A 15,405-nucleotide genomic window follows, 5' to 3' on the forward strand; every position below is an offset into this window, starting at 1 on the left:
TGGAAAATATTGTGTCATAAATTGCAAACGTTTTAAATGTGATAAAAAAATAAATATGTTCTCAAAAGCGCGGGAAAACAGGTGCCCGTATAGTTGTTTATTTCCTGTTTTGATGAAACCGAAAGTAGACTGCATAATTTATCCTCCTGGTTAGCACTTCATTTAAAACCTGGGAAAATATCTGGTGGTTTTATTTTTTCAAGAAAATGCAGAAAAAAACAACCATGTCAAGTAAAAAATATGTCTTGGCAGTCAAAATAGGTACATTTTCCCGACGTTAAAAACGACTAAAATAGCCCCAGATATGCTCTAGAATGCACCACAGACGTTCCCCATTTAAAAAAATTTCCAGGGGGGCAGGCCCCCGGACCCCCCTAGTGTGCGTTGACATTACGACGAGTGTCCCGGAATCGACCCAAGAAATTATCACATGTATGAAAGAAACTTCAGCCTTAATCTGATTTGTGAGCAAAAGGATCAATGCCTAATAGACACCCAATGAGCGACACACTTTATGGTACAAGACAACATGCACATGTAACATAAATTAGGCCAATAGCAACAATTGCTGTGTGTTATCACGGTAAAATCACTAAATGCCATAAGGACGGCAAACCAAAATTAATGAATTCAATCACAAATATGTATTATCTTTTTTTAAAAGAAAAATACTGTTTAAAGTGGAAACATAGAAAAAATGAGCTTTCGCCAATCTTATTATGTGAAACCTGACTGATTTTTATCAGATTTTGTAAATATTTATTTTTTAATTTAATACCTTCTCTGTCCTAAAGAGCATTATTTTTCAATGTTTCAGGTATGTATTCCAAACATACCTAGACACTGAACATATAGCAACATATAGAGGTTATTTAATTATATGCATACATCTCACAGGAATTATGGGAATCACCTCACTTCATGTGCAGCAAATTCGCACAATATTAACCCCACAACATATTATGAATACTCATGACAGTGCTACTTTTAGCAAGCTACTCATGCAGAATGCAGCTCTCTGTAGCTATTAGAGAAGATTGGTTATCTTAATTCGATTGTTGACCTCTGCAGTTCTAACAGTGCTGGGGTTGATATGCCCCTGAGCTCATTTATTCATCAAATGTTAAAAATGTTAAGTCGATCTTTAATGGTAGATTCCGATTTATTCTTATAAAAGTCTGCAGACTTAGCGGCCTCCAGTCCAAAACTTCGGCAGACTGAATTTTCTGCAAACAATAGATATTCATTAATCTAATCCTTTTAAAAAAAAATTCAACAAGGATCGGATTAATGAATACAAAAAGAATTAAAATCATACATGTCATGGTGGAAATAATACAAATATAACAACGACAACGGCAGATATGTAGTCAAGAAAAAAAAGAAGATGTCAATGAACCCAATTTCTTTCCATACACCAATAGAAATGGTCCTGTTGACTTCCTGTGATTTCTTCCAAATGTTGTTTTGACTCTCTGGAGTGAATGCCAATAAATGACATCATACACTTATAATGACAGGTTTATTTTTCACATGGTAGATTTTGATTTCATCGGATCGTCAATGAGTCTCAGCTCTGAGTCTATTGAATGATTGGTATAGAAGTAACGAGTGAAAATCCCAACTATCCCTAAAACTTTAACCGAACACAATGTGCCCTAAAACTTTAACCGAACACAATGTTCTAAAACTTAAACCGAACACAATGTGCCCTAAAACTTAAACTTCAGTGAGGCTCAGTTTCAAATACTCAGATGAAGAATTGTTGTTGGCATTGACATCATGTTAGAAACAACTGAATAAATGTCTTATATATACCATAGTCAAATGACCATTTTGCACACGAAATAACACTGATTTCTAGTGTTTCACACCCTCAACTGTTCATACCGTACATGGAAAGAAAGTTCCAATTTTAAACTGTCATATAAACTCTCCCTACAATATGTGAAAATTAACTAAAATGATAACTACCATAGATGAGTTTTACGCCACAGAAACAACATCGTATATTCTTATAATCTGGTTTCACTTTGCAATAACTTGGTTAAAAAATTATAATGTGCCTGTCAAAAGCAATAAAAAACTAGAGATTGCTTTTTGGAAAAAGCGCTTGTCTCCCCTATTGTGTGGTCGTAGCTGGGAAAAAATAAATGATGGACATGAAATTTGTAATTTTGAACTGGACACAAACCAACAGTGAAGTTTGGTTTAATCACCCGTATTAAATAGTGAAGAGAAAAAAGTGTTGTTGATTAATCTTGGAAAATGTAAACAAAGTTTGCATTGTATGAAGTTCCTGGGTGCAAGTGTTATTCATTTATTGATCGGAAACCATTTTTCAGCTCAAAGTCATCGTGACATTGACCTTTGACCTACTGATAACAAAATCAAGAGGGATTATCTACATGACCAACTTGCATACCAAGGATTAAGTTCTTGGTTGCAAGAGTGTTCTTTAGTTACTGTGCAGTAACTGTTCTTCACCTCAAGATCACGACAACCTTGACCTTTGACCTACTGATCTCAAAATCAATAGGGGTCATCTACTAGTCATGACCGACTAGCATACCAAGTATGAAGTTCCTGGGTGCAAGCGTTCTTTATTTATTGAGCGGAAACAAAGTTTGACGAACAGACTGACTGACTGACTAAGGGACTGATCACAAAATCAATTGGGGTCATCTACTAGTCATGACAATTTGCATACCAAGTATGAAGTTCCTCGGTGCAAGCTTTGTTTAGTTACTGAGCAGAAACTGTTTCCTCACCTCAAGGTCACGGTGACCTTGACCTTTGACCTACTGATCTTAAAATCAATAGGAGTCAACTTCTAGTCATGACCGACTAGCAAACCAAGTGATGAACAACTAGCATACCAAGTATTAAGTTCCTGGACCTAAAGGATCTTTAGTTATTGAGCGGAAACTGTTTCTTCACCTCAAGGTCACGGCAACTTTGACCTTTGACATAGTGACACCAAAATCAATAGGGGTCATCTACTAGTCATGACCAACTAGCATACCAAGTATGAAGTTCCTGGGTCTAAGCGTTCTTTAGTTATTGAGCTGAAACGAAGTGTGACGTAGTGACAGACTGACTGACTGATGGACTGATGGACTGACTGACGGACAGGGCAAAAACTTTATGTCTCCCCATGAATGGGAGAGACATAATAAGTTTTAAAAAGGTTAATCAAGGTCCATAATTTGTATTGATGGTAAATATGGAGTCAAAGTCCCAAAAACTTTAACCACTTAACTTTTAAAGACGATCAAGGGCCATAATTTGTAATCAGATTTTAATTAACCTCATTGTGTGATGGTCCTAAACAACATAGTGAAGTCTTAAGAGAATGGATTAAAGAGTTTTGGAATTATAAGTGAAAATGCCAACTTGCCCTAAACTTTAACTAGATGCCAAGACTGGGGTGAATAGTATAGCCTCCTTATTCTTTGAATCGTTGAGCTCAAAAAGGTATGTTTCTAAATAAAATTAGTTGAACATAACCATCATGTTTTTGATAAAATGACCACATCATGTGTATGAATATAAACAATGCTGAGAAAATGTAAACAAACAAGAAGGCCAAAATGCCCCTAAATCGCTCACTTGAGTGAAAGTTTTAAACCTTGGTTTTCTACGAGAATGAATGAGATTCAATGCACCAAGAGATTAAACTATGATCAAGTATTATCAAATGTTGTTGTCATCCAAGGACAACATTGATATTTGCTTACAAATCTGTACACATCGTCCATATTTCCTTGCTGTAGCTTTAAAAATAACAAGAGCTGTCACAGTATCTGACGAATGCCCCCGAATGTGACATTGACCTACGAACAAGGTCAGTACATGAAAAGTTGATCTTGCCTTTATGTGTCAAATACATATGGCAAGTTATTTTAAATTTTCTCTGAACATAAAAAAATACCACCCATACTTGACAACCTACACTGTTATGTCCTTATATTCAGAATTCCCTTGTGAATAAACACTTAGTGTATCTTTCACCTTAGAGGTAGGGACATGGGTCTTGCACAGGACACGTCGTCTTCGTATGTGGAACACATGTGGCAAGTTATTTTAAAATCTGTCCATACAAGGGAAAGTTACAGCCCGGACACGACAACCTATACTCTATGTCCTTATATGCAGCACTCCATTGTGAATAAACACTAAGTGTGACCTTGACCTTTGAGGTAGGGACACAGGTCTTGCAGGCGACACGTCGTCTTGGTATGTGGAACACATGTGGCAAGTTATTTTAAAATCTGTCCATACAAGAGAAAGTTACAGCCCGGACACGACAACCTATACTCTATGTCCTTATATGCAGCACTCCATTGTGAATAAACACTAAGTGTGACCTTGACCTTTGAGGTAGGGACACGGGTCTTGCAGGCGACACGTCGTCTTGGTATGTCAAACACATGTGGCAAGTTATTTTAAAATCTGACCATACAAGAGAAAGTTACAGCCCGGACACGACAACCTATACTCTATGTCCTTATATGCAGCACTCCATTGTGAATAAACACTAAGTGTGACCTTGACCTTTGAGGTAGGGACACGGGTTTTGCACGCGACACGTCGTCTTGGTATGTGGAACACATTTGGCAAGTTATTTTAAAATCTGTCCATACAAGGGAAAGTTACAGCCCAGACACGACAAACTATACTCTATGTCCTTATATGCAGCACTCCATTGTGAATAAACACTAAGTGTGACCTTGACCTTTGAGGTAGGGACACGGGTCTTGCAGGCGACACGTTGTCTTGGTATGTGGAACACATGTGGCAAGTTATTTTAAAATCTGACCATACAAGAGAAAGTTACAGCCCGGACACGACAACCTATACTCTATGTCCTTATATGCAGCACTCCATTGTGAATAAACACTAAGTGTGACCTTGACCTTTAAGGTAGGGACACGGGTCTTCCACGCGACACGTCGTCTTGGTATGTGGAACACATGTAGCAAGTTATTTTAAAATTTGTCCATATGAGGGAAAGTTACAGCCCGGACACGACAACCTATACTCTATGTCCTTATATGCAGCACTCCATTGTGAATAAACACTAAGTGTGACCTTGACCTTTGAGGCAGGGACACGAGTCTTGCACGCAACATGAGGTCTTGGTATGTCAAACACATGTGGCAAGTTATTTTAAAATCTGTCCATACAAGGGAAAGTTACAGAGCCGGCTGGACGGACGGACGGACGGTGCGATTTTAATATGCCCACCTTCGGGGGCATAAAAAGTAGGTCAAAAGGTCACAGTAAAGCTCATCCTAGGACAACTTCAATATTTGTTCGCAAGGCATGGTCTAAATTTCATTACTGTAGCTTCAAAAATAAGAAAGTAGGTAAAAAGGGGTGAGACTAGCTTTGACTGTAGGGGCATAATATGAACAAACTTGGTAGAGGACCCCTTGATAATGAAGCACACCAAATATCTAAGCTTTTTCTTTTGGTTGCCATGGCAACAAGAGTTCTCCATGGAATTAATTTCTTTGAACAATTTTGAAAGGGCTTATCAAGGGAACATCCAAGTGAAGTTTCATCTGAATTTAGGAGGAGATGTTAAAAGCAATTGTTGACGCTGTATGACACATGACGGACACGATACGATGGACCATTCACAATAGCTCACTTTCAGATATTTGTGCTCAGGTGAGCTAAAGAAATAAAATCATCAATTTAACACTGATTAGGCACTCCTCATTTGGTGTAATTTGCCCAGCTATGGTTTTAAATGCTTGATTCTCAGAAAGTTTGGTTTAGATTATTTTTATTGTTTACTAATCGTATACAGTAGTGCATTCAGTCACAAAATTTGGTAGCATTATATACGCATGTATATGTTTTATTACTAAAACACTTACATACAACCTAGCACTCCATCTTAGGTATCTATTATCAAAACAATCACCAAAATACCAAAAAGCTTATGCTCTTAATCTAATGTTCTAGCAGTTTTCTTGAAAGAAGACCTTCACTTAAATTCACACAAATATTATAAAATTATTTATTATAAGTCTATGTATTTTTGGAACGGCCCTCCTATTGTGTACATATAATACAATATCATCTCTTTACATCTCACAAAAATTATGATACTAGCCTTTTTACACCCCTCTATTCCAACCCTTGATTGATCAATGCCTAGACGTATTAATTTAAAGCTGCTTTTACCATAAATCTGAAAAATAAAATTGTCAAGGAGACCAATGTAATCCCTACATTATTATATAGATTTTCTTAAAACCTAATGCTAAACCTCATACTTTGTGGCATATCAGAGACATACTATTGCAAAAAGATATAGAAATACGACAAATGGGAAAATGATCAGAATGAGATACAGATCTTCAATCCTCTTCCATCAAACTAATGATTAATAGAGATGTTTGTCAACATTATGTCCCTCTGAGCGCCAAATTGTCATGAATATTTCGACAATTAAATAAAATATGCATGGATTGAAATGACAGCTAATTTGACCTTATGACCTCAAAATCAATAGGGGTCATTTACACCCAACCTCCATGTTAAACTTTGGGACTGTCAGTACAGGCATTGTCAAGTTGAAACTCTGACAAGATTTTCACATGCAGGGTCATTATGTCCTTGACCTTTGGACCAAATGATCAAAAAATCCAAAGGTCAAGGTCATAATGACTATGAATGCAAAAATCTTGTCGATTTTAGGGTCATTTGGTCATCAACTGGTCACACCAAACCTTTAAGTCAAGTTTGTGAACAATAGGTTGAAGCATTGTAGAGTTATCACTCGGACAAGCTTTTAGCTTTCATGGCGATCTTGACCTTTGAGCTGATGACCTGAAAATCAATAGGGGTCATCAACTTGCCACAACCACCCTCCAAGTCAAGTATGAGGTTGATAGGCCCAAGCATTGTCCATTTAACTCTCAGACAAGCATTGGTCCATCGACCTACCTACTGACCGACCAACCAACTAACATGGGCAAAGCAATATACCCCCTCTTTCAATAGCATTTTATGTGAAAAAGAGCCTTCAAAGTATGCATAGTTTCTGGAGTGTTAAGAAGACCTTTTGAGCTGGTACTGGACAAATGTCCTTATTAGCTTTTGTGATGACTAGGAATAAAACGTTAATGACTCCCTATTATTTGACCTATTGATATACTTTTTGACCCAACATGAAACATTATTGTCCTTTTCAAGTTATTGATTAGACAACACCAATTTTAGGTAATTTCTATAATTAAAGATAAGAACTCTTTAGTGACTAGAGTGGTATGGCTTAATAAATAAAACTTGTCAAACATATAATGCCAATTTACATTCTGCCTAAATTTGGGGATGACTTGGCAAAGGCTTCTTAAGTTATTGATTGGACAATACCTATTTTAGATAATTTTTAACATTAAATGGTGATAACTCTGGAGTGACTTAAGGGTTATGGCTGGTTATCGAACTTGTCCAAGATATTATGCCCATACACATTTTGACCAAATTTGGCTAAGATTGGACAAAGGGTTCTAAAATTATTGATCGGACAACATACTGGAGGCTGCCTGCCCAATGCCACCCAAGTAACATTCCTGTGATGTTTGGTTGATATTGTCCTAGTGCCTTAGGAGGAGAAGTTGTTTGAAGGTACAAGTGTTGAAAACAGACAGGCAGATGAACAATGGTGGATGACTGACAATCAAACACATTGTGTGCATCTAGATTAGCTAAAAAAGCATAAGTGTTGAAAACAGACAGGCAGATGGACAACGGTGGATGACAGACAATCAAACACATTGTGCATAGATAAGCTAAAAAAGCATACAATTCCTCAATGTTTATTTCTCCATGGAACATATTTTTTTTATACATAATTGGGAACAGTCTTAACTAGCAGAGTCTTTCAGATTTGAATGGTTGGATGAATAAAATGTATTTACTGGATGTATCCAGTTAAAATGCAGTTTCTTTACAACATTCCAAGAAAAGAGAGTGATGTCACCATTACTTATTTTAAGGATGGTATATAAAAAACAGCAAAATCTGTAATTTTGTCAAAAAATATTTGAACATAAATATATGTTGCCACATTGCTGGACAGACCACCTCATAGTAAAATCATGAACTATAATCATAATGTAAATAGTAATAGTCAGGGATTATGACTCAAAATGTATTTTTTACCATATAAGTACAGTGCAAAATATGCATTTCAGTTATCTCCTCCCCTCCAAAAAAAATAAAAAAAAATTAAATGTAAGATCATAGAAACAACTTGTAATTATAAGGCAGAAATTATACATCACTATATGTCTTGTTGGATTTTAAAGTAAACTGATGACAACAAGAACTGACATACCTAAATTAAACTTCTTATTGACACAATGTCGTGTTATGTAAATTGCTTGTCAGATCATATTGCAGAGTTTATTCCTCAGAGCTTGCAGTTAATTTGATTCCTGGATAACAAATTAAGTTTAAATCGTCAGCAGACAACGATTTAATGAGAATTTCAGGTGATTATAATTATTCTGTTGAAGACAGCAAATGGAATTGTTGAATTACAAATAATCTAATACTAAACACAAATAAAGAACTTACAGGAAAATCCCTCTTGGCTGGTATGGTTATTTCATCACACACAATACTTCTATGGTTCTGACCCTTGAGTGTCCCCCGGCCAGCCAGGCGGTTCATTAGAGTTGTTTTACCCATGTCCTGATAAACAACATGAAGAGAAACAATTATTATGAGCAGAACCATTATGCATACCTGCCATATTTCTGTACGGTTTCGCAGTGAATTTTGGTACATGTTCAAACATGCTCCGGCCTGGGCATTTCTTTTTCATGTTTGATATTTAAAAGATTTTTTATAAAAGCATTTTGTTTTAGCTGAAAAGAACTGAATTGAGTATACTGTGTAAACATTCATATTGGTTGGCATGAAATTTTGTGGTTTTTCGTGGGTACTTGAATTCGTGGTTTTTCATTTTAAAAAAAAATCCTAAACTGCGATCATCCTGAGTTGTCTGCATAATCTCCATGGGCTAGGCACATGATTTCCGTCTGCTATGTCACACTGTTTATGACACTTGCTAAAGTGGTATGACATGCCAATTAGTGCATATACCCATGTCAATTATTGATTTTATTGGAAATTAAGGTCATAAAAGAAGATGCACCCTGATCAAATATGTAGATAGGCAAAGCCATTGAATACTACCGGTAATTAAAAAATTGTGAAAACACCAAGAAGGTGCATATATTTGAGTAAACAATCAATGTTATCGATAATATATTATATAGTATAAGAAAAAAATCAAGTACCAACACTTGGAAAAGTAAATAAAGGGTCTATATTTCATTGGATCTTTAATTTGTAGATCACCCAACCCACGAAAACCACAAACATTAATGATTTCACAGTATATGAAATTATATATGTCTTTGAGTATATATAAAAAGATGTATTGTATAAAGTGACCTAATTCCTTTTTATTTTAATTCCTGTTGATATTTATTCCCTGCCAGGTGACCTGCGGATGGTATTTTCCCCAGCCAGTGGGATTGGCATGTAAGATGATGACCATTCTCTTTCTTCTTATGTCATCTGTTGACACCATCATTAAAATCATGCATTATTTACAGGCAATGTCATCTCCATCATAAGCATGCATTATTACAGGCATTGTCATCACCACCGTCATTATCTTGCATTTTAACAGCCATTGTCATCCCCACGGTCATTATCATGCATAATTTCAAGCATTGTCATCCCCACGGTCATTATCATGCATTATATCAAGCATTGCCATCACCACCATCTTGAACCTCATCAGCATCCCTTTGATTTTGACAATGCTGACCATCTTCACATCAATGGTTGATCTTTAATTTATTCCAAAAATTGATACCACCTTTATTGTCAAGCGCAACACAGCAATGTTTTGTCCTGCTCATGCCACTACCATCAAACACTGATTTGTATATATACATGTGTATGTATATTCAATGTCTTTGATATGGACATTACTTACCTTTTTACCAATCATCATGGCCTTGACCTTGTAGCAAGGTTTGCTCCCTCGAAGGTCATCTTGGAAGTCGGTCAGCATTTCTCTTGTCATTTTACCATCCTCTGTCATTTTGCAAATACAATTATCCCATAGTTAGAACAAACAAACATTTTGAATGAAAATTGTACAAAAAAGCTTAAAGTGACACTTGTTTGAGTGATAAACCTTTAACTACCTACTAAATAATGCATTTATGGAAAAAAAAAATTATATTGTTAACATGTATTTAATAGCTGAAACTGCACAAATATTAAATGACTGGTGAGTGCTTAAAGATTTTCTGTAATCAACTATTGTCTCATAAGGCAAAAATACTGTGTTTTCTATACATTTCTTTCAAATTAAATGCGGTATCCTGCATAAGTACCATTGTTTTTGATATTTATTCATCCTTTTTCAGCAAATTAAAACAATTGTATTAATTCTGGTACATCTTATTTGGGAGTAAGAGTGCATCTTTAACTAAGAACTGAGCTGATTGTATATGATCTAAGCAATCACTTAAGAAACTCAAGCAATTTCAAATTGTTGGATGTGGAATTTAATGTTTTAAATTAAAAAAGAGATATGTTTTACTTTCTTACGTGTGAAATGTTTAGCCAAATGCTCTGGAAGCTTTGGCGAGATCCCTTTTAACTTTAGTAGCCCGCAATTCCTAAGATTACCAAGTTCCTTTGGTAGATCCTTTATTGGATTGCTGTAAAAAAAAAAAAATTCTAAACAAAAATATACTTTTACACTAAAACAAACTGAAGAATGAAGACACATCAACAACATAAAGTGGAAATACATCTAGTTTCGTGATCAAATCTAAGTATTCATTTGAAAACTGGAGTCATATACAGCACAACAACCTTTTAAGTGCCACACTGGTAAAATATATGCAAGGAACTTTTCAAAATATAAATTTTACATATAATGGCTTGTTACAACTTTTTAAAAATGTGGTCTGGTTGATGACAGATTGAGTTCATTGACCTACTCTGACAGGTCAAGTATTTCCAGGCTGCTGAGGTTACAAATAGAGGGAGGAACGCGGTCCAGGTTGTTGTTGGCCAGCCTCAGTTCCCGAAGGCAGTATGCAAGGCATTGTGGGAACTCAGGAGACAGAAACTCTTCACTGCCCAGACGACTGGTTCGCTTGAATGACAGGAGTGATCTGACAAACAAGAGAGAAACTTTCAGTATATATTTTGGTTGAAAAGGATTTCAAACATAAACAGCAAAATTCATATCAATAACATTTCCAATTGTTAAACTTTGGTTTCCTTAATACTCAATATATAAGACATCCTTGCTGAATAAGTTGATTATCAGACACAGTTAGGAGACCACATTGGTTTGAAGTTTGTATATACATTTCTCATGCAATGGGGGCACTTGATACATTTGTTAGATTGTTACGTACATTTGTATGTGTATCTGCTATTGTTTGTTTTGCATTTCCTGAAAGATTGTTTAGCCTCTCTAGTGGTTATAATGTTAGTGGTCAAGTTTTAATAAAAGGCCATTACTAATAATGCACGTTTCATACCATTCAGCTTTAGTACATACGGATATAGCCAAGATATGATGGATCAATAAGATTGCCCTGTACTGGAATTCACACTAACAGGATCTGTTAGTTTTATGGACACATTTGTTTGTTTTTTCTCAGTAGCATCTTCATTGCAACAACCTATTCTCTTCATCATTGATGCCTAGCATCAACTTAAGTCTTGAATTGAACTAGTCTCTAATAATTAGGGATGCAAATGAATGGTAAAACTGATATTCAAATATTCGGTAATTCTTTCGATCGAATATTCGAATACCAAAATGAACCTTTTAAAATTGTAGTAAACTATCATTCACTAAAGTAATAGAGGGGTCCCTGTTACCCTTATTTGTCGTATCCGGTACACGCGACGGACACTTATTGTTCCACAAATTAATCCTCTGAATTTACCAATTTTTAGAATATATCCCAAGAAAAAGCGATACATTTTAACAAAAAATCAAATTATATCAATTCCTCTGCTTTCATGTTTGTAAACAACGCAAAATAAGATCAGGGAATTTCGTATTTCCCCGGTTAAATGACGATATGCGCCAACGTGGGACTTGCAGCCTCGTTCTGGGATTGATGTTTACGAAATATATTTATAGAAAACGACATCATGGCCAAAGGTCGTTATTGCCTTATGTATTGTACAACAATATTGGACATATATCCTGAAACACTAAACCATAGTTACTTTTCAAGGCAAGAGCGTTATATCGAAACATGGAGAACAGTTTAAAGCACATAACTAGCACATGTCCTTCTTATCATCAAGGCGATTTGAGCAAATTATCGCCAAGCTTGATTAGCAGGGAAGACAACACATTAATATAAAGGCAAATTGGCATGGTCATTTAAATGTACCCCAAATAATAGGAATGCGTTTAATGTCACTTGTCTAACAGCTATTAAATGCAATGTTACCGTAGGACTGTTTATAGTTATCGACAATATATCCAATATGACGCGTGTATAGTGTCATCAAGTTCACACCTCTGGCATTAGGGGCCAATCGCTGTATAAACAAGACAGACGAAGAACACAGTTGTGGCCAAAAAATTATTAATTTATCTATTCAACAAAAACATCAAATATTCAAATATCGATTTTGACATTGGAATACCAAACGTTTGCATCCCTACTAATTATGTTCTTTTTTCCAAAGGTTACAGGATTGCCTTACTTTGCCTTGGTAGGTGTGCTAACGCTGCCGCCCAGGTGGTTGTGTTTGAGGTTAAGGTGGTGAAGGTGCTCACATTCCCAAAGTGATGCTCCTGGCAACCGCTCTATCTTGTTGCGAGAGGCATTTAGGTCCAGTAGCATACCTGACGATAAGGAAGAAAAAGTAAATCCTAAGATAATTGCAAATGACCCTCAACTCTTGATTATATCATGGATCATTCATTATGTACTTCATATATACAGAAGGAATAAGTTATGTGTTTAAAGATTCTAAGCACTTTTAATTTGCCTTATAAGTTTCAACAAGTTATCAATTGTCTTATTTTGTTGCATGTCATAAAACTAAACTACAGAAACGCTGAAAACTCAATAAACATTTGAATAGATAAGAGAACAAAGAAATTGGCATTAATTTCATCATCTAGCATTCTGCATGTCATGATCATGTGGTTAAAACCTGTTGAAAATACATTCTCCCCTGTGATAATTCTACTATTTTCCTACACATTTTTGTTCCTCCCTGCAGAAAGTAATAAGATAATGGAAATTCCTAATAGCTTTCAAAAATATAAACAGGAGTCATTAAACTGTCTGATTGTTTTCCAATAAAATCTGAAAGTGCCATTATGGGCCTCTATAATTAAGCTTCTGAGGAAATACTCTTCCTTAGCAACCTAATGATCATGTACCAAAACATGCTCCTTACTTGATTCAAAAAGGCCACATCTCATTAGGTAGGAAAATATATTTTTCCTTTGAAATAAAGAATTAACAATCTTACTTAATGACAAAACAATAGATGTTTGTCAAACATTATTTCCCCCTGAGTGTCATGTTGTCTTAACTTTTTGAACAACTGAATAAAATAAGCATGGACTGAAATGCCAGATAATTTGTCATTTCACATTTGAATTTGCCTATGAGGCAGTTTGAAGATTATGACCAATGTTCATTCAAAGATTGAGGATAGGTTAAAAAGGTTGAATAATGAGATGTACAGGTTACTTCCAACCTTCATGTTATGTTTCAGGACCATAGTTGCAGGCATTGTCTAGTTATCACTTGGACAAGCTTTTCGCATTCAATGTCAGTGACCTTGACCTTTGGACCTGAAAATCAATAGGGATCATCAACTGGTCACACCCAACCTCCAAGTAAAGTTAGACAACTAAAGGTCGAGGCATTATCAAGTTTCACTTGAACAAGCTTTTCATGTTCATGGTCAATGTAAACTTAATGTTCAAATTAAAAGGGATCACTTCTGGTCACACTCAACATCCAAGTCAAGTTTGAAGACCATAGATGAATCTGAAATCCTATAGTCAGATAAGACCAATAAATTCATTAACCAGCAAAAAAAATAAGCTTGAAGATATTTTAAAAATGGATGATATACAAAAGCCATTTACTTAAGCCACATAAGGAAAAATAAGCCCCACATCCTGCCCATCCCCTGGCAGCCATGGTTTCCATCAAACAAACATGGCCTGAAGGATTTAGAAGAGGGACACTTTATTTAATAAACATTTCTGTGACTTGATATTGAAATCTAGCTGGTGAATTCTTATAATTTCTCAGGACAATTTCTGAAGTCTATATTGACGTGAGTTTCTGTGCTCTTACCTGATTACTTGAAATATCAGTCTATTTTTCTTTTTGATCAGTTAATTATTTCTTCGATAGAATGTAAAAATGATAATACAACAAGGTAAGTTGATACAATGCATGTTCGATATAATGAGAAATGAATTCCAGTATATTTTACAAGATATTATTGAGCTTTATTCAAAGAAAAATCACACATAAGGATGTTGTAATTGCAGAATCATTTCTAGTCAAGAAATTAATTGTGGATTAAAGAAAATACAAAGACAAAATAACTTAAAATCAATTTAGGGACATGGAAAATAATCATAATAACATGAAGTCAACAGTCATTAGTTTAAACTTCATTTATTTAACAAATAGCATACAAACATACATACGTTATATGTATAGAAATGAAATACATCACAATATGTTCGAGGATTAGAAAACAAGAAATAACTTATATTAATTCTGCTCCTCTACTTAGATAAAGTGCATAAGAAACAGATGAGACATGGCATCTATATGCTACGTTGAAAATGATTATAATTGATAGATTTTGTCTTTTTAATATTATCTTAAAATGATAAAAAATGAAAATTGTTGGCCGCACACCAATTATGGAGCAGGCGTGATCAGCCCGATACGCCAGGGAGGGTTGATCTTCGTATATTGTTTGTTGCTGCTCATTGCTAACCGAACCGCCTAGAGGCAGTTATGTATGATTGCACAAGTGAAAATATTGCTTTGTTTTGTTCAAATGAAAGAGTTTCGTTTCCATAGAGGAGATTTTGATAAATAGGTGCACATGGCATAGTGCTCAAGAAGCGGCGTCGAATGTCTACAAGTAGTGGACAATAAAGTAAGAAGTGTTCGGCAGTTTCGACGGATCCGCAACGACACAAAGGGGAATCGACTATTGATCTTCGATGGAGGTCATAGTTAAGTGAGCTGCAGCCAAGTCTTAATCTGGTGTGTAATATTTGTCCAGTGCGTGATCCAAAGCTGAATA

General features: G+C 35.5%; 1 protein-coding gene across 1 annotated transcript in view; it reads right to left on the reverse strand.

Annotated features, from left to right (window-relative positions):
* LOC128227311 (leucine-rich repeat serine/threonine-protein kinase 1-like) overlaps positions 1-15,405 on the reverse strand; it is a 70,035-nt gene that overhangs the window by 28,931 nt on the left and 25,699 nt on the right. Inside the window, exons 10-14 of the mRNA XM_052937716.1 lie at positions 12,808-12,949; positions 11,064-11,240; positions 10,666-10,778; positions 10,043-10,143; positions 8,605-8,721 (exon numbers count right to left, since the gene is read on the reverse strand). Of these exons, the coding sequence (XP_052793676.1) occupies positions 8,605-8,721; positions 10,043-10,143; positions 10,666-10,778; positions 11,064-11,240; positions 12,808-12,949 (650 nt within the window). The remainder of the gene's footprint in view (positions 1-8,604; positions 8,722-10,042; positions 10,144-10,665; positions 10,779-11,063; positions 11,241-12,807; positions 12,950-15,405) is intronic.

This window comes from Mya arenaria, chromosome 3 (assembly GCF_026914265.1).
Source record: "Mya arenaria isolate MELC-2E11 chromosome 3, ASM2691426v1".
Taxonomy (NCBI): domain Eukaryota; kingdom Metazoa; phylum Mollusca; class Bivalvia; order Myida; family Myidae; genus Mya; species Mya arenaria.